Genomic DNA, 18194 nt, shown 5'->3' with positions numbered 1-18194 from the left:
GGGGTGGTGATGGTGCGACGTGGTTGGTATACATATATATAATCACACTTATATTTATAGATATCTGAACGACAAATATTGTATCCTTATTAAAAACAAGAGATGAAATAGACAATATCATATATGCTTGCAATGTGGACAGCCAGCACAGTACTGATCGTTCGCAAGACGGGAAGCGTTTCAATATGTTACATACAGTACATTCGATAATCAGACTAACTAACTACCCACGCTCACGGGTGTATATCCACCACCAGGTCCAGATCCAGCAGATCTCATCTCCTGATTGAGATTCGGGTTCGACCTCGTTGGGAATAACTGTGAAGATATAGGTAAGAGTGCCTGGGACCATTCTCTAAGATCGGTTGGTCGACCGCGGGTCTCGATAGCTTGACGAAGTCTGAACCAATAGGAATTAGTATATCAGTCTACCGTTGAGAATGGATCTACTTGGGGTATTGCGCAAGACTCACCTCGCTCTTATAGCTGCGTAGAGCAATAAACCAAATACGATCAAAAGGAAGAATGTCACTACCAATCGATCTCTTGGCGAATCTCGTTCTGTATCAATGAAGCAAAAACATATCAAAATGATCAGCCGTGAATCATCTGGACCGAGTCATGGTTGTGGTGTATAGGATGAATGTAACCCACTGAAACACCTAGCTTCTACATCACCTTCCGTCCCGGTCCCAATATCCGTGTCCAACTCTGGTACTTGAGCACCTTTACATATATTCAATTTCTGATCCAAGCAGAATTGCCGTGTACATGTCAGACATGGTTTCTTGGGATTTTCGGGTCGATATAATGGTATAATCGTTGAGTTCGAGAAACATATACCTACAATACCACGAGAACATGTTAGATATGGGAGAGGATGCGGTAGGAGAAGGGGGAGATGACTTACATTTACAATAGGATAAGCCTGGATCGTTATATAATGCTGACACTGATAAGGATGCTGTGAATAGTATTGATAGGATGATCGTCCATATGCTTAGTCGGACCATGGTTGGGATAGTGGGGAGGTTCGTATCTCTTATGACTCAGTTGTGATGACTTTAGCGTAGTTTTTCTGACGGATATCAATAGGTGAGTCGAGTCGAGTCGAGTCGGTTGAAAATGGTTTGATGGTCTATATGATGATCATAGGTGAGATGACCATGTCAATGATCTTGCACCATTTGACGGACTCTACTCTAGATCTCGGCGTGAATGCCAATGCCATGTGACCACGTGTTGGTTATATTATCGGAGATTTCCGCAATACGGCCGTACTCGAGTAGACAGCGCGAAGAAAGAGATTTGGATGACGACGAGTTGACTATTTGTTACCACTATCACCGTAATCGTACATGAATACATAAATCACTCATACCCATACTTACTATCGACACAGTATACATACCCCCCACAGCCTATAACCCAACCTACACTCATTCCACCATACCTACACCCCACCAAGCCATCCGATAAAAGCGACATTCTTACCATGTCACTATGATTGTGCTAATTTTGCCCCGATAATCTTCGGTTTGTTTCACGCAGAGGTGTCCGGTGAGTCAGCCATACCAGACCTCGTAACCCTGCTGCTGCCCGCCCCCCCCCCCCCCCCCCCCCCCCAAAAAAAAAAAAACAGGGCCACCCCTCCATTGCTGATCACAATAGGTGTACTTTCGATAGGCACTTACACCCGGCCCTCAGCTTCTTACCTAAACATCAACGACGACCATAAACATACATTATAACCTTATCATATCTACACTCCATCCTGTGCTTCATCGTTATACCGAAAATACGAGATGTCTGACTCTACCAGCAAAAAAGATCGTTCAGGTCTACAACTCAATACTCAATCACCCAATACTACACCTTCAGTTGCCAGTGCGGGATCGAGATTCTTGTCAAGGAGAGTATGGGGTCGAGCAAGTGCTACTACCAAAACTTCAACTGGTCAAGATGAATTACCTACTTTATCAAATACGACCACATCGGTCAACCATCCATTGCGCAAAGATTCGACAGAAGAGGTACCTAAAAATCCCAATCAGAATTTCCATCTGGAAGAAGCTATTGAACTGATGAACCCCACTCCCCCTCCTTCTTCTGAAAATGGCAATAACACCATCTCATCGCCTGAATTGATCGAATTGATCAAAGCTACGTCTGTTTATATCAATAATCTACAGCTAGATAATAACAAAGATAATACCGATCCATTCAATACCAGCGCTTCCTCTACATCTTTGACATCTACAGCAACAGTCACCCAAGCAGCTGAAAATGAAATCAACGACAATAAGTCGGCATCCGTCGCCATCTCCTCAGACAACGTCAAGACAATCTACTCAAGAGCTATATCTTTTTCAGATAGACGCAACGATCCTTCGTTGAGAACAGCAGGAATAAGGTTGTTGACGTCCATCATAACCTATTGCCCCCCGCCAAGGTACTTCTCGGAACAGTCAACAGTGCAGTTACCGGATACTATAACTGTTAGAACGATGTATAATCTGGTTTTGGGGTCTGGTCCAGGTTCCAGTGAATCATCGACTGAAGCCAAAGTAGACCTAATAGGAGCTCAGGTGGTAGCCTTGAAAGTTTTGAGTAAAAATGGTGCAGATGTTGAAGGTCTTACTGGGTTGATAGGATGGCTGGTGAGGATGCTGGAGGAGATCAAGGAAGACTGGTCAAGATGGTGCGAGATGAAACCCAATGGCGGGAACGAAATCATAAATAGGCCAACTAAAGTAAGTCTTTACCTGGCGTTTAGTAATATAACAAATCGGCTAACTCTGGTAAAGCTAAAACCTTTCGATCCGATCATCCCTTATTCACCCTTAGAGACTGCTGCCTCTGTCATCGATCTCATCAATCTAGTCTCTTACAACTTCATCGACCTTTTCGACCCGAATAAAGACATAGCTCGTATCATTCAACCTATATTTTCATTCATCAGCAAAGGTATACTCGCCTATACCCCTCCCAACGATTTGGCAGGACTCAACATATCTCAAGGTCATGTACCAGCTCCAAATCCATCAAGAAGGGAATCGCTCAGCTCTCTAGCATTCAGCTCCCCTATGCCTCCACACCATCCCAGCCCGTCTTTGGAGTCAAGCCTCCGAAGATCAGCTTCCATAACGAGGCGGAAAGATCATAATATGCCTTCAGCATTCAGCACGCCCTCCTCATCACGTTTTGCCCGTCATTCCACCTTGACATCCCCCCAATCATTGACCTCTGCTTCAGTCCTCCAATCACCGTCACCTCAATTTGCTTCTTTGCCAATGCCCAAATGGTTGTACCTTCTTCCCTCGGCATGTGCATTATTGGAACTCTTCATCGATCAGACTGTCTTGCCTCAAGATCTGTTCATCGATGTCATGAGATTCGCTTGTATATGCGTAGCATATGACGATGAATCTGGTCTGCCGACGGATGTAGGTCAGGTACCTGTGCATAAATTGCTGGCTGTCATGTTTAGGTCGAACAACGGAAGAAGGGGTGAACTAGCTCTAAGGATCATAATGGAAGAAGGGGCCAGCGAATCTTTCAAAATAACCTACGACGGACTAACAGACGCGGATGCTAGAGTTGTTCAAGGTGCGGTCTACATAGCTAGAAGCTTACTGTTGAATCTGGATGATCCTTCACCTAATCCCGCTACATTACCCTCCGCATCACTTTCGTCGCTATCACCCTCTCTCATGACTGCCTTGTCGACCTCGAGGTTTACGAAGCCCGAAGATCAACAGGAACGAGCCAGGTGGGAGTCAGTTGATTATGCTGTCCTCACTCTTCTCCAGGATCACCTACATCGACTTGAACAGGGGTCAGGTAAAGATGTGATCAAAGCAGATATATGGACAGAAGGCCAGGCCGCCTGTGATATACTCAGAGCTTTATGGCCAGTCGCGGTACCTTCTCGGTAAGTGAGATAGTTACATCTCCTTCTCTTAAGCTGATTTTGATGTTCCCAGTGCGTCTGGCTTGTCTTTATACGTTGCCGAAGAACCATCAACATTCGCTGCAATTTTCGATGCCGTCATTCACCAATTACCCACTGCTATCGAGAAGCTACATCCGTCAGGAACCGCCGCTTCTCCCTTTTTCCATCCAAAATACATTGAGTTACTGTTTAGCTATGGCGATCAGCTTTCCGAAGAAGATGCTGCCGTCATACTGGATTATTACGGCAACGAAGGGCTATGTCTGCCCATGACAGCAGGATGGATAGAAAATATATGGAAGTTGATCAATACATTCTACGAGTCGACGTTGAACCTGGCTTCGGCCAAGCGTAAACTTGCTATGATCATATTCCGCGATCTATATACCTCTACCGAAGAGATGTCTGCCCCAAGAAGTGAATTCGTTGATAAAGTCATAGTCCCTTTCCTGGACAAGGTGTTATTGAAACAGACAGAAGATTGGTTCCGACAAGAAGCTTTATCTGTGATGATACGTGCTGCAGTGGCCGAGACGATGGAAAAAGATGAAGAAAGGCGTAAAGCAAGAGCCGAAAAGAATATGGATGAGGTGGAGGAAGAAGATGCATCTGCCTTACCAAGTCAGGAAGTGAAAGAAGCTGCTGCAGGAGGAAGTTTCCATGCTATCAGGAATCTCATCATTGCTCTCGCGTCGACCGCTTGGTGTAAAGATGACGACCACCCCGCTCACCGCACGGCATCGGAAAGGAGACGACCTGCACATCAGTTACCGAGAGAATCAAACGCTGCAACCCCGTCTGCCACCAGCTCGTCAGCTTTGAAAGGGTTGATGAATGTTCTCTCGCCCCCGACAAGAACGAAGGACCTGCCTTCAGTCGCACCATCTTTGGCCAGTACGGATGATACCACATCTTCAACACCTCGACAACAACCCGTAAATCACCGCGTGACACATATGGACTGTCAGTCACTGCACGCCGTCTCCGCTCTTATTAAGATTTTCAACGATCTTACCTTTTCCCCACCACACTCGCTCTCTTCATCCATCAAAGCAGCACGTACACCTGCTTCCGCTCGGTGTATCGCCATCTACCGAGATCTTCTAGGTCTATTGTACCCTTTCACTGATCATCAGCCCGGTAATCAAACACCTACTTCTCGCATCGCAGCCGTTCCTGCTCGGTGTCCAAGAGCAAGGATAGCCATCTTGCAATGGCTGCTTAGGCTACGAGCAGATCCCAAGCATCGAATCTATCTACGTACAAACCTCGACGTTGACTGCAGATCGTATGCGGACACCTTATTCCGAACTTCTGAGGCTGTTGAAGCACAGCGGTCTAAGCTCATCGCTGATGCGGAGGAATCTCGAGCGAGGACTGAGAGAAGGCAGCTTAATCAACAAAGTCAACAGTCCTTGTCAAATGCTAGGGAATCTCTACGGGACAGAACGTCGACCTCGACTAGAAGCAGGAGCAGATCCAGACCGCCAACCGACCATTCTCCACAATATTCCGCGGACACCTCTGGTTTCGCTCCCTTATGGTGTCTTCCTGAGACCCTGACATTCGACATGCCAATTGATAGTCTACCATCAGAAGGATTGCTTACATACGATCCCAATCATCCTTCTTTGCGAGTGAAAGATGCTCCTCCGGTAGAAGGTGTCTGGCTACCCGTTTCAGAATACGTCCGAGCTCTAAATGGGATATTACGGCACGAAACTAATTGGGAATTGGTCTCCTATGTTCTCTGTTTCTTACCTCTACAGCTTAGCAACAAGCTTTTCTTCAGAGGTGGAAGAGCTACTCGGGAAGTCAAAGCTTTACTGAAAGCTTTGATCGACCTAATACCTCAAGACGATCGTATAGAACGTCGATGCAAGTATCATCAGTTCATCAAAAGGCCGAACGTCAATGCGGCGGTATATCAATCTCTATCAATCCTGATCGCCTACAGAGACGTACTAGAACCACACGAATGTGACGCTTTGATAGGAGCGTTCGAGGCATGTCTGGAATCAAACTCGGTCGTTGCTAAACCGTGTATTCAAGCTTTAACATTATCGATCTTCGAGTTAGAACAGCATCTCGGTAAACGGTTGTTGTCGATCATCGGTAAATTAAGGGATATCAACTTTACATCTGGAATTGCGGTACACCTTTTAGAATTCTTGCTAGCATTGGGAGAGAACAAGAACCTGTTCAAGAACTTCACTGACTCACACTACAAGGATGTCTTCACATTGGTAATCGACTATATCGCTGAACATAATGCTCGATCAGACCAATCTCCCGATCTGGAAAATTCCGGTGCTAGAGAATTGTACACCTTATCTCAGCATGTCATCGGTCTGGCCTATCATTCCATATACGTCTGGTTCATCTCCTTGAAACTTTCTCTGCGGCCCGATCTTGTAAAGCATATCATTATCAAGCTGCTACAATCTCGATCGAAGAGAGTCGCGGTAGACGAGATGGCCGAAGTATGTTTAGATTGGTTAGCCAGATATACATACGGAAACGCTGATCCCAAGCCTGCCAACTCGTTCTTATCGGAGATGGTGATGGGTACTAAGGAACAGGACAAAACTCAGTCTTGGCTATTGGGTGGATGTATCATCACCATCACCTCACACCCCCGAACAGGTTGGGCAAGCATAACATCAACCAGGCCTACAGGTGCTACGGAAGTGATAGCCAAATTGGAGAATGTCCCTTTGTTGAACTTAGGTGAATCAAATGCGGACCTAGTCAGTCTGCCGGCGGTTTTGATGGCTAATAGGGAGGTGATAATGGATGATCAAGCGAAAGCTGTGAGTGTGACAGGTTCTATATAACAGAGTTCTGCTAACTTAGATCACCCCTTACTCAGGAGGCAAGCGAGATCGTCAAGCAAGAATCGACGGCGCCTCAAGAAGAATTTGATCAATCGTCTCAACATGGGTATATCTGGTCGGGAGCGACACCGTCCCAGCGGCGTAAAGATGTCTCAATCGATCCTGCTTATCTAGCCGTAGAACTCCTCTCTTCGTACCCTAACGCCAACCTTGAAACCCCTCGAGGACGGCTGATTCCTAAAGAAGAAAAATTCCAAAGAGCTCTGAGGACTATCGATATGACACCTGTCATCGACACTGCCAAGCTTGGTGTGCTGTATGTGGGACGAGGTCAGACCACCGAAAGTGAGATTTTGGGTAATATCGATGGATCATCACTATATTTGGATTTCCTAAGTGGATTAGGAAGGTTGATCCGATTGAAAGGTCAAGTTGACGTGTTTGTCGGTGGACTCAACAGAGAAGATGATTCAGATGGTGAATACGCTTATGCCTGGTGGGATGACTTGACTCAAACGATATTTCACACTACTACCATGATGCCTAATTCACCTAATGATCCAACGTTCTCAAGAAAGAAAAGATTGATAGGCAATGATTATGTTAAGATCATTTATAATGATTCTGGTAAAGATTTCAAATTCGATACAATCTCTACCGCGTTCAACTTTATCAACATCGTCATTTCACCACACACTACACCTGAATCTCATGGACCTCAACCCCAGACTGAAGTTTTACCTACGGATCCATGGGCGGTATGGGGTCGAGATGATTATTTTAAAGTTATCATTCAACGAGCTAAAGGTATACCTGATTTCTCACCCGTGGGCGAACATAAGATTGTCTCGAAAGAGAATTTACCGGTATTCATCAGACATATAGCTCATCTATCGAATGATCTGGCGGCGAGATATACTCATATCAAAGATGCAAAAACGCCAGAACAGGCTGAGTATATTACGAGTTGGAGAAGTAGATTGAGGGCTATGAATAGGTTGAGAGCGAGGTGAGTCGCATGGGCTTCCATTCTTTTCATTGCCAGCTTTATAGGAGTAGGAGGATGAAAAAGGTCAAAGATGGGTATACGGAGAGCGTTGGAGACCCTAGACTATCCGACACGACCCTTCGAAGGGAATCTCGGCTGATATCTGACTGTTTCATCGTAGTCTCCCGCCAGTAGAGAAAGTCGATCCTAACGATGACGCCAAGCGAGAAGAGATGTTGAGGGAGTAAGTATATCAGATCAATTATACCAATTTTCATTTGCATACGAGCTGATGGTGGAATTTGCCGTAGCTTTACAAGGGTCTTCTCCTATCGACCACCTACGGAACCCAATCAAGCTAACTCGTCGACTACCACATCGAAATAAACATATCTCCTGGATGGGGACGATGACATGTCATGAAGCAGTCTAGATGAAAGTAAATGCGAAGTCTGCTTTTCGATGGACAAGAGGGAATCGAGGTAAAAACAGAAGAAGTGAATGAAGTATAGTATATCATAATTGTATTGTATTGTATGATTTAGTTCAATTGCCTTAGTTATGAATACTCGAAGTATGTCTTTTTGCTGGTTTGTTTGCTGGTTTGTTTAACAGACGGTTTAGATTGCAAAACTTGTTTCGGTTTTAGTTGCTCGCCAATGAATAAGGGGTTCTTTCCTATCCTCGTTCATTCAAGGTAAGATGACAGACAAGCTCAACAACGCAGAGCGGGTAAGCACGTTGTACTCGCACAACATTACGAAGCTTCGTTCTCATGGGTTTCTCATAAATTGCATGAAATGATTCATCATCATATATCTACCACTACCGCTACCGTACAATACGAATACAGATACAATCAGGAGTACATCACATAGAGCGACCAATTCAACCTGATGATAACATACATCGAACATGATGAATCACAAACAAAAGACTTTGTCGATATCATGCTCGTCGATCGAAGGGAATACACATGAGGATATATAACGAAAATACAAATTACATGGAAATTGTTGGATTGAAATTCGATTGATGGATAGAAGGAAATGCTTGTAGGATACTGTACAACATAAAAAGAACGAACAAAAAACATAATGACAAGGAAATAGAAGAAAGAAGAGGGAAGGGAGAAAACAAGAGTACAGATACAATAATTCTAATTGGGAGGATACGACGAACAGAAACGTTGGGAAAAGAGCAACGATCCAAAAGCCATTATTGCCCTATCAAAGGGTTCAACAGAGATCAGAAACCAGAAATCAGATATCAAAAGATGAAAACCAAAAGTCAATGTGAGAGAAGCATGTGTGGTCAGAACTCGGCTCAAGGGATTCGAAAAAGGGTGCGATCAATTTGACTAAGACTATGACTAATCATCTATCAGCTTCACCTCTTCTTCTCTCACATTGGAGATACCGACTCACCAATGGGTTAATGCATGGACCGTTGATCAGTTCTAGATCTGGATCCAGATTCAATTTTTAATCAGGCATGAATCGAACATTCACTCTTTGACCTTATTCGTTCGGATCCATCACCCATATCCAATGGTCCACTCTCGTCGAACTCTGAAAGATGCCCTGGTAGGTAAGAAGGTAATTTCCCAGGTGCCGAATGTCTCCTTCTACTGTCTATCACCACTTTAACCTCTTCATCCTCTCCATCTTCGAGCTCAGGACTGATTGTCAACCTTCTATTGAGGTTCAGCTCTATATCTCCTTCTTCTTCTTGTTCATTGGCACTGGAATATTGGGAATCGGGTGATGTTGAATTTGATCTATTTGGTGCTTCTGAAGCTTCAGGTTCATCACTATACATCAGACCTTTTGCCTCGTCCTTCTCATTATTCGTGTGGTAGTATGGATAATTTGGATCATAGTCATCCTCACCGTTCGGAAAAGTTCCAGAGGAGTTTGCAGTAGAAGTATACGACAGATATGATTCGGCAGATCCCAGATCTATCTCCCTTTTGATCCTTGATCTCGGTCGACCTCTTTCAGGTATTGGTAATCCATCTAAATCTTCTCTATACGTCGATCTATCTTGAAGATCATCCTTCTCGCTACTCTGATTCTCCTTATATTCCCTCGTATATTCTCTTCCGGCAGCTTTGAACTCCTCAAAAGTCCTTTCGGGAAATATCACCCTAATTGGTAATTCCACCAAACTGATCTCATCTTCCTCCAGATGCTGTTTTCCCTCTTCGTACTTGATCATCTGATCAAATGACATTCTGGTGTTGATCTTCGCTCCACGTTGTTGATCAGATGTCATACCTGACAATCCTAATCCTAACCCATATGTAAGTGCAGAGACGGTCATATTTGATTCTGCGGTATACTCGTATTTACTATCTGACCGGTCATATGACTGACCATCGGCAGGGAATGAGGTGGAAGATGATCCGAATATCTGTGTGGCATTGGGACAGAACTTCCTTGGTTCGTCATTATCATTATCATTATCAAAATCGTTGGGAAGCGCGGGAGTTTGAATATGTTCTGATACCGGTGATAAAACTTCTTCCTCATAGTCTACTCCTTCAATCATGGATCTTGGTGAAGAAACATATTCGACATGCTGGACTTGTAATTGATTGCCACCTTGGCCTGCATCTTCAACTTCGACATCATCGATGTACCAGTTCGATGTGAGATGTTCGTCCTTTCCTGGATCAGGATCAGAGTACAAGGTAGCATAGATAGGTTCGGTGTTGGTTCGTGAAGCTGTAGGTGGGAAAGATTGAGCTCTATCCATGAAAAGTAAATACATCTCGTCAGCCCACATACGCTGATTTCCCTCGCCAATCAGACTTTGACTCACCTAGTGATGAGATCAGGTCTATTCCATCTACCTCTCGATCTACCATTGCTACCCGCACCAAAGCTATATCTCATCCACAACCCTTCTCTTTCCTCTCTTTCCCTTATTCTTCTTCGTGCCTCTAGAGCTTCCGCTTCCTGATATGATTTCCAGGCAGCCTTGTTCATTGCGAATTTCCTGTATTGCTCCAGCTCACCCAACGTCTTTCTCCGTCGTCTTTGTTGAGGGATCAATCTCATACCTGTGTTGGAATCGTAATATGGCGTAATGACTGACTCTTCTTGTTCTGGTTCAGCATCTAAAAATTGATCAGAAGATAATTCACCAAGTGGAGAAGGTACCTTCTGAAATGTTGATGGGGTATCCTCCTCATCCTCGGGATAGTAGCTTTCGGGTACGATGGGATTGTCGGGTAAGGTAGGTGAAGGGATGTGGGTCATACATGGACTAGGAGGTGGTGGAGAGTATGGATCGATGGGAGGTGGATTATCTTGATTGGGATTCTGATTCTCGTTAGGAGGTATATTCTCGTCACTGCCTCGAATTTATTGCATCAACTGGTATGCGATGTAGGCTGTGAGCCAGACTCTGCTCACCCGTATGTATCAATATGATGATTGAAGTAGGTTTCCTTCCTTATCTGCTCATCACTACTTATTCTCATCAGCTCGTTCTCTGTATTTGATGTACATGATGGGAAAACATACCTTTCCTCATCAATCACCCACAATGCGCGGTTCACTCCCTCATGCTCATCCTCTTCAGGTATATCATACAATCCTGACCTATCCGAAGGTGTATCAGGACTGGTACCACTACTACTACTACCACTGTCTACTTCTTCCACTACTACGCTCGTCCCTTCCTGGTCTTCGTCTTCTTCCTGAATAACCCCCATGATTGGAGGGAGCGTAAGTCGTGAGGGTGATTCGGGAGATCGTTTAAGTTGCCTGATCAGAGTTGCCAATGCCTCTGAATCAAGTTTGTTTGACGATGATGAGGAGGATGAAGGGAGTGATAGGAAAGATGTCATTCTGAATCACGGCGAGTGTTGATGATGGTTGATGGTAAGGAAGAACAATCAAAGAAAGAGGTAGATATCAATCAATGATATAAAGGGTAGAGGGAGTATAAGTGATGGGATGAGGAATACGAAGAGATGTGAAAGGGTCGTTTCAAGTTGTATAGGATATGAGGTGGGGTCGTGTTGTACTATGTAGTTGTGTCAGGAATGAAGTACGAAGATGTCTCAGTCGGGTTGTTATTATCTATGAACGAAACATGGACATACCTCATGTTATTCTTGAGTCCTTGATCAAAATTTCAATCACACATGATCACGATCGTAGTACCCCATTTTACGATTGATCCACATCCACAGTCAAATGTCATAGCTCATCACCACAGCCATAGCCATAGCCGATGAGATACACACCGGTACACATCAACCATCATCATCGAACACACACACAGATACACACTAGTAACTATTTCAATCTAGTCAAGTCGCAAGTTGAATGACGACAATCGCCAAACACGAACCGAAGATCCCCTCATCACACAAGGCACGGTTCACTTTCTGAACCAATTTAACCGTTTAAGAGGGGCTGAGAGTGCCGCGGTCAGAGCCGAAATAAGGTCTGGATCCTTTTCTGTGCACCGCACTGACCACGACCATCACAGTAAGGGTACCGCCGGAGTCAAGTGGACTGACTGTATCCACATTCACATCGTTTAAGATGATCTCAGCCTGAAACAAAATAGAATGGTTGTACTGCATTACTATAATTCCTGACTTAGCAATGCGATCCAGGTGGAGCCATCTCATATTATCACATCATGACTTTGCAAGACACCATTGATTGTACGGTACTCGACTTCTGGACTCTTCACTGCATTGTGTCATTCTATGGGAATCTATCATCTTGATATAGCTTATGATGCACTTTTACTTCATACCAACTGCGTTGGTACCATTCCGTTCAACTTCACTGTTCTCCACTTCATGTGGAAGATTATTTTTAGTTCTTTCGGAATGATATCAATCTATCAAAACCTTCTTGTCCCTCTATACGCATCGTATCCCATTCATCTAGACTTTCAGCTTTCAGGCACTCCTTGTAGAAATCGATCGAAGGTTTGTTCCACTATACCATTGTCATAAAAGCAGGTCAGAAGTTGTAATCTGCTAGAATAAGGAGTACTTGTTTGTGTTTGCACGTTTAACTCACCTTCAATACCCTCCATTCTACCCTCTTACAACCTCTTTCCTGGGCTATATGACCTAATTCGCCAAATAATCGCTTACCTAGTCCTTGAGCTCGATATTCAGGTTTGACATAGAGATCTTCGAGCTGTTTATGAGTAGGGCAATGATCAGTCTTACTGTAAGTTCCCATCTGTATTTGAGTACCAGGACGAAGTTGAGTATACGGTACGTACGTATAATCCTGGTGCACCCAGCCAAGTCGAATAAGTGAAGAAGTACTGACACAAATCCAAATCAGCTTTCAGAGTTCCATTACTTGAAACTCGAAATCTACTAGCTGACTTACCAGAGCTAAACCAACTGCTATGCCTTTACTTCCATCCTCGGGGGTTGTCCTAGCTATAAGGACTTCCGCATAATTGTTCTCGAATACATTTTTGATCATCTACATCCATCACGCCAAGAAGGTATATAAGCGGTCTACCATATGGATATCATGATCCTTTTCGAAGACGAAACTATGTGAGCTTACCAACTCAGGTGTCGCTACCACAGCATCGGGTTCCTTCTCATAAACCGCCTAAGATCCAAGATCCATCGAATATGTTAGACACTCCATCAACACAAGGTGGAGATAGACGTGCACGTACTAGCTCGACGATCAATCCCAGTAATTCGGGCTAAACAAAATCAGAAGCAATAGCGTTAGCTACTCTTGTTAAGTACACTTAAATGAATGAGAATGAACATACGACATCTTCCTTGGTAGCTCTTTGGATCTTGATGGACATTTTGTTAGGTTCGTCTTTCAGTAAGCTTGATTTTTCTAATTAGCGAGCTAGTTGGGCTTTTTCGATGATGAATTATCGATCCTTTTGTCCTTTTGGCACTTTGCCTTTTCCTGTTTTGTTACGATGTTGATCTGAAATATGGAAAGCGGAAAGAAGTAGAAGAATCCACGAATGAACGAGAACGACTGCCGGGTAAGGTGGACACACCTCCACCCAGCTGACACAGTAAATGGGTCACCGATATACAGTCATCATCGGTGACTATCTTACCGGATCAAAAGCAAGTAACGGAGAGCAGTAGATCATCGTCTACCTTACTTTCGTCTACATACTACGGCTCACATCGATATTTGGAAATACCCAAAGTAGATTTGAAACTGAGACTCACAACCATGGCTGGACCCGCACCGAACAGTAACCCCTGGCAGAAACGTGTCCGACGATTATTCTTTTTCGTTGGAACAGCCTCGACGGTATGGTTCGTCTCGTCCTATATCCTAGAGAGATTGAAGGAAACTAGATTGAGAGCGATCAAGGAGAGAAAACAGAGGGATCTGTGAGTCGATTCGATCTAGTGGATCGTCATATCTGTTTGGAGTGTATTGAAATCATGTTGCTGATGGGATGGTATGATTCGACTGACATCTGACATCTTGACGTAGAATGAAAAATCATTTCACCTCTTTGATCTCAACTATATCATTCACCCTCTACGCTTTATTACCTACCATCCAGCCGACTTTGTTCGAGAGATATAATGTAGAAGAGATATCACAGGTTTTACAGGATATCTCGTCTACTACATCATCAGAATTATCGGAATCTACAAGTAGCTTGGACCCAAATCAAAAAGTAAACTCGTTGTTACTTTCTGACACTACCCCAAACCCACATCCACATGAAGAAGGTACGAGAGCGGATGTATCACAACCTAGTCCCAGTCCAAGCTCGAGTCCAAGTCCAGAAGTAGGTGTTGGTTCGACCTCGGAATCATGGGCATCAGAATTCCAAAATACCCAAAATGGTCAAACTAGTCAAAGAAGAGAAAGCAGTTCGAATTCCGAAACTGAGACCGAAAGTGAGGGGATGTTAGGTAGCTCGATAGGACAGATTGACACGGAGGATGCGGTGGGTTTTTTTTTCCTCTTTAGTACAAACTCTCGATATACAATATGAAGTGCTAAATATCTTTGATATATTTTGTATAGATGTCTTCAATCGTCTCTCAATCCATTTCTCTTCCTCCTACAGATACTTCTTCACCTTCTCCACCTTCTGATCTGAGTAGATCAGAACAATTGCAACCCTCCCCTCCTAGAGGGAACAAGCTCCAGGGTAGGTCGAAAAAGGATTTATGGAGAGAGTTGAAATCGCAGAGTAAGTATCTAAAATCAGTAAATATACAGTCAATAGCCTCATATGTTACGACTAGTGATTAATCCACTTTTACAAGTATATGTATGTGCTGATGCGCTTGATTTTTCTCAATCTTAGGCTTAACACGAACGATAACTACAATATACTTATTACCTATGTTATACCTCCTTACTGCATCTCAATTGTCTATCTTGGCCAGATCAAAATACATGAAAGATATCGAATCATCCCTGGAGGACCCTTCTCCTTCCGCCCAAAGTAAAGCTTCTACAGCCGATATTCAAGCAGAAGAAGAAGAAGAGGAAGGATCGACTACACCAGGGAAATCCCAACCGACCAAAAAGAAAGGATGGTTCTCTCTTTCTTCATATTCGATCGAGTCGATGGGTTTATCAGAATACGTGGAATCTTCAAAATCCAGTATATCATCGTACCTTCCTACTTTCCTAGGCGGTTCGACCAAGTCACAACTAGCACCTATAAGAGAGAATGAAGAGATTATGGCATTACGAAGACAAGAGGAAGAAGAGTTGAGAGGTGAAGCGGAGAGATTGTTCTTAACGTATAGTTGGTGGTTCTTGAATGAGGGATGGAAGGGTATAGCTGAAAGGGTAGAGGAAAGTGTTGAGAAGATCTTTGGATAGTGAGTACGGCTGGATAATTGGCATTCGTTTCAACCGAAGAAATGTAAAATGCTGATTTCGACTGGTGTATTTTACTTAGTATGCCACTTAAGAGAGAATTGACCATTGAAGATTGGGAGATGAAATTGAAAGAAGTAAGAGCAGAGATTGAGATGGAATTGTCTGTCAAGTCGACCATCGAATTGTATGAGTAAGTCTGACCCATTCCTCTGGATATACCCATCAGAAATTCATAGCTGTACATTGTTAATCTTTGTGGATACAGCTTCACATCGCATATCCTCCCTACTAGCTCCTCAGCATCAACTTCAACCGATACACCCTATCCGAGAACACCTTCTGATCATTCATCTTACCTACAAGAATTATATGATCAATCCCTTGAGCAGATCTCTTCGGCAGATGGAAGATACTTGATCGAGAAAGGAATATCAACTTTATTAGGTAGCCTGTTATCGGATCTGAAGACTGGATTGTACCATCAGCAACCTAATAGAGCCGGAGTAAGATTGGTCAATTGTTTACCTGAGATCAATAAATGGGGGAAGAACGTTTGGGAGGGTATACCTGATTCTGGAGTCGAGGTAGGCCATTTTTCCATATTCTTCCTTCTTCCGCTGTATATGATCAAGGCTGACATCAGCTGATCTAATTGTTGGGATAGTCTCTATTGGGAGTACAGGAGTTTGAAAGTTTCTCGGCTTTGGTATTTGGTGATTGGGCGCCGAGATAGGTTCGTCCATGTGATAATAGGATTAAATATGTCATATATCAAGATTGCAAGATTAAGTAGATGCAGCGTCGCCAAGTATAGGCTCACAACATATGAGACGAGTGCACGGGACGTCAGGCGGTGGTCGTGTTGTAGTTTTTACTCTTTTGTGTGTGTTTTTATGTTATCATCATTAAATGTTGGTATGGTAATGGTGTTGGTATAAGTTTGCAATACCCCGCCATACACCGCAACTTAATTTCATAACATGAAGATAATTGGATTGATGAAAATTGTGCTAACATGCACAACGCAGATCAGAAATTTAGTAGAAAGCGCTTCGACTTATCATCATCCTATCTTCATGCAAACTTGTGCAAATGTCTTTTTTGCAATCTCTCTCGATACATCTCAAGAGTTTTCATGTGCCGTCCAATCCAATCCAATCCAATCCATCCTTTTCATACTGTTCATCTACATAACATATCAATTATATAAACAAATTGCAGAAAAATTATTCGGCATCACCAGCGGGGATGTTAACTTCGGGCTATTCATCATCATCATGCGAATCAGTCTTTCACATCTTAACCCTCACCATGATGAATGTCAGACAAGAAGGATCACTCACGTTGAAGAAAAGAGTTTGCATACCCCATGGGAAAGGTTTGACTCGGAAGTTCATGTAAGAGTAAACGGGTCTTTCGGGAAGTTCACCACCGTTCTCGTGTCTAGATGTAGCAAATCGCAGATCAAGTTATCAGTATTTGATATCTGAGTATTTGATGATGTCCCATTTCCTAATTTCATTTCTTGTCCCCTTTCCTTTCTGCAGGTTCATGCCTTCTCCATGTAGCGTATTTGAACCACTGATCTATAAGTCCATCTCTCATCTCTCTCCTCACATACATGTAGTTTTCCCTGTCCTTTGATCTATCTAGACGAACGGGAAATATCACTCACTTGAGGTGCTCGATGTGTTCGTGGTGAGCAGCTTCAAGCTTGTATGTCCAAGCGGCACCGACTAAAGCACCGGGGATACAAACGTAGAAAGAGATCTTTCTCCATAAGTCGGTGGTTTCTGCGAATGTCAAAATTACAACGTCCAACATCAGCCCAATGTCCATATCCTGCATATACTGTATTGGTAAACCAGTGTCCACTTCGATCCTTTACTTCCTTTGCTCCATCCATCGTCTATCTGATTTTCGTTATATCCGACTCAGAATCATAGCATAGACTTCCCGTCTCATAGTTCTAGTATTGTACTTTATATTTTGCAAGAGTCCATGAACTCACCAGCAGCATGAGCTCTAACAGCTTGTCGCTTAGCTATGAACTCGTTCTCCCCCGCTGATGGAGCGGCGGAAGCGAATCCTCTGACGGCGGGTCTAACGGATCTGGCTACTTGTCTTAACATGTTGATGGTATGGCTGAGTGGTGAGTGTTGAGTTAATGCGATATCGTTGTTGATGTGAAAGTATATATGAGTGGTGCTCGCTCAATGCTTGGTCGGTTTACGTGAGAAGGACGAATCAGGTTCAAGATGAAAGAATCCTACAAAACGGTTTGTTCCGACTGAACAAATTAGGCGTGTGACAGTCCCGGTTGATTGACATGGTATATTAGGCACGTCTGGGATACAATTCATTTCGCCAATATTCCGTAGTCACTTGTACACGTAGCATGCAACGTCACAGGTTGTGTGATGGGTCGCGTTCATGTCTGGATGCATCCATCCCATTCATTATGACACTCTGGCACTCATGAACATCCTAACGTCCACCTATTCACCTCAAGATACCCAGGTAGAATCCAGGATCAGGACAGGAGAGTAGTGTTCTCTCTCACGACT

At 43.7% G+C, this 18194-nt stretch overlaps 6 protein-coding genes across 6 annotated transcripts; 2 read left to right on the top strand and 4 right to left on the bottom strand.

The window, feature by feature from the left end:
- Positions 1-219: 219 nt before the first annotated feature.
- Positions 220-1013, bottom strand: L199_003260 (uncharacterized protein; the record flags this gene model as incomplete). Its single annotated transcript, XM_064888995.1, has 4 exons — positions 220-400; positions 474-561; positions 655-843; positions 911-1013. 4 exons carry the CDS (start codon positions 1011-1013, stop codon positions 220-222), a joined length of 561 nt encoding a protein of 186 aa, XP_064745067.1.
- A 792-nt stretch (positions 1014-1805) lies between these two features.
- On the top strand, positions 1806-8028 carry L199_003259 (uncharacterized protein; the record flags this gene model as incomplete). Its single annotated transcript, XM_064888994.1, has 5 exons — positions 1806-2753; positions 2808-3934; positions 3987-6768; positions 6828-7801; positions 7962-8028. 5 exons carry the CDS (start codon positions 1806-1808, stop codon positions 8026-8028), a joined length of 5898 nt encoding a protein of 1965 aa, XP_064745066.1.
- A 1240-nt stretch (positions 8029-9268) lies between these two features.
- L199_003258 (uncharacterized protein) lies at positions 9269-11639 on the bottom strand (the record flags this gene model as incomplete). Its single annotated transcript, XM_064888993.1, has 4 exons — positions 9269-10532; positions 10607-11140; positions 11203-11256; positions 11314-11639. 4 exons carry the CDS (start codon positions 11637-11639, stop codon positions 9269-9271), a joined length of 2178 nt encoding a protein of 725 aa, XP_064745065.1.
- A 988-nt stretch (positions 11640-12627) lies between these two features.
- On the bottom strand, positions 12628-13606 carry L199_003257 (uncharacterized protein; the record flags this gene model as incomplete). The annotated part of the gene is made up of 7 exons (XM_064888992.1): positions 12628-12753; positions 12838-12960; positions 13049-13093; positions 13162-13260; positions 13348-13395; positions 13466-13495; positions 13568-13606. 7 exons carry the CDS (start codon positions 13604-13606, stop codon positions 12628-12630), a joined length of 510 nt encoding a protein of 169 aa, XP_064745064.1.
- Positions 13607-13998: 392 nt separating this feature from the next.
- Positions 13999-16360, top strand: L199_003256 (uncharacterized protein; the record flags this gene model as incomplete). Its single annotated transcript, XM_064888991.1, has 7 exons — positions 13999-14162; positions 14269-14734; positions 14815-14983; positions 15101-15626; positions 15707-15817; positions 15893-16211; positions 16292-16360. The coding sequence occupies 7 exons, from the start codon at positions 13999-14001 to the stop codon at positions 16358-16360; spliced, it is 1824 nt and encodes a 607-aa protein (XP_064745063.1).
- A 493-nt stretch (positions 16361-16853) lies between these two features.
- On the bottom strand, positions 16854-17759 carry L199_003255 (uncharacterized protein; the record flags this gene model as incomplete). The annotated part of the gene is made up of 4 exons (XM_064888990.1): positions 16854-16889; positions 16971-17070; positions 17303-17420; positions 17639-17759. 4 exons carry the CDS (start codon positions 17757-17759, stop codon positions 16854-16856), a joined length of 375 nt encoding a protein of 124 aa, XP_064745062.1.
- Between the last annotated feature and the right edge of the window lie 435 nt (positions 17760-18194).

This window comes from Kwoniella botswanensis, chromosome 1, assembly GCF_036426115.1.
Source record: "Kwoniella botswanensis chromosome 1, complete sequence".
Lineage (NCBI taxonomy): Eukaryota > Fungi > Basidiomycota > Tremellomycetes > Tremellales > Cryptococcaceae > Kwoniella > Kwoniella botswanensis.
This window is presented reverse-complemented; position numbering and strand designations above follow the sequence as displayed.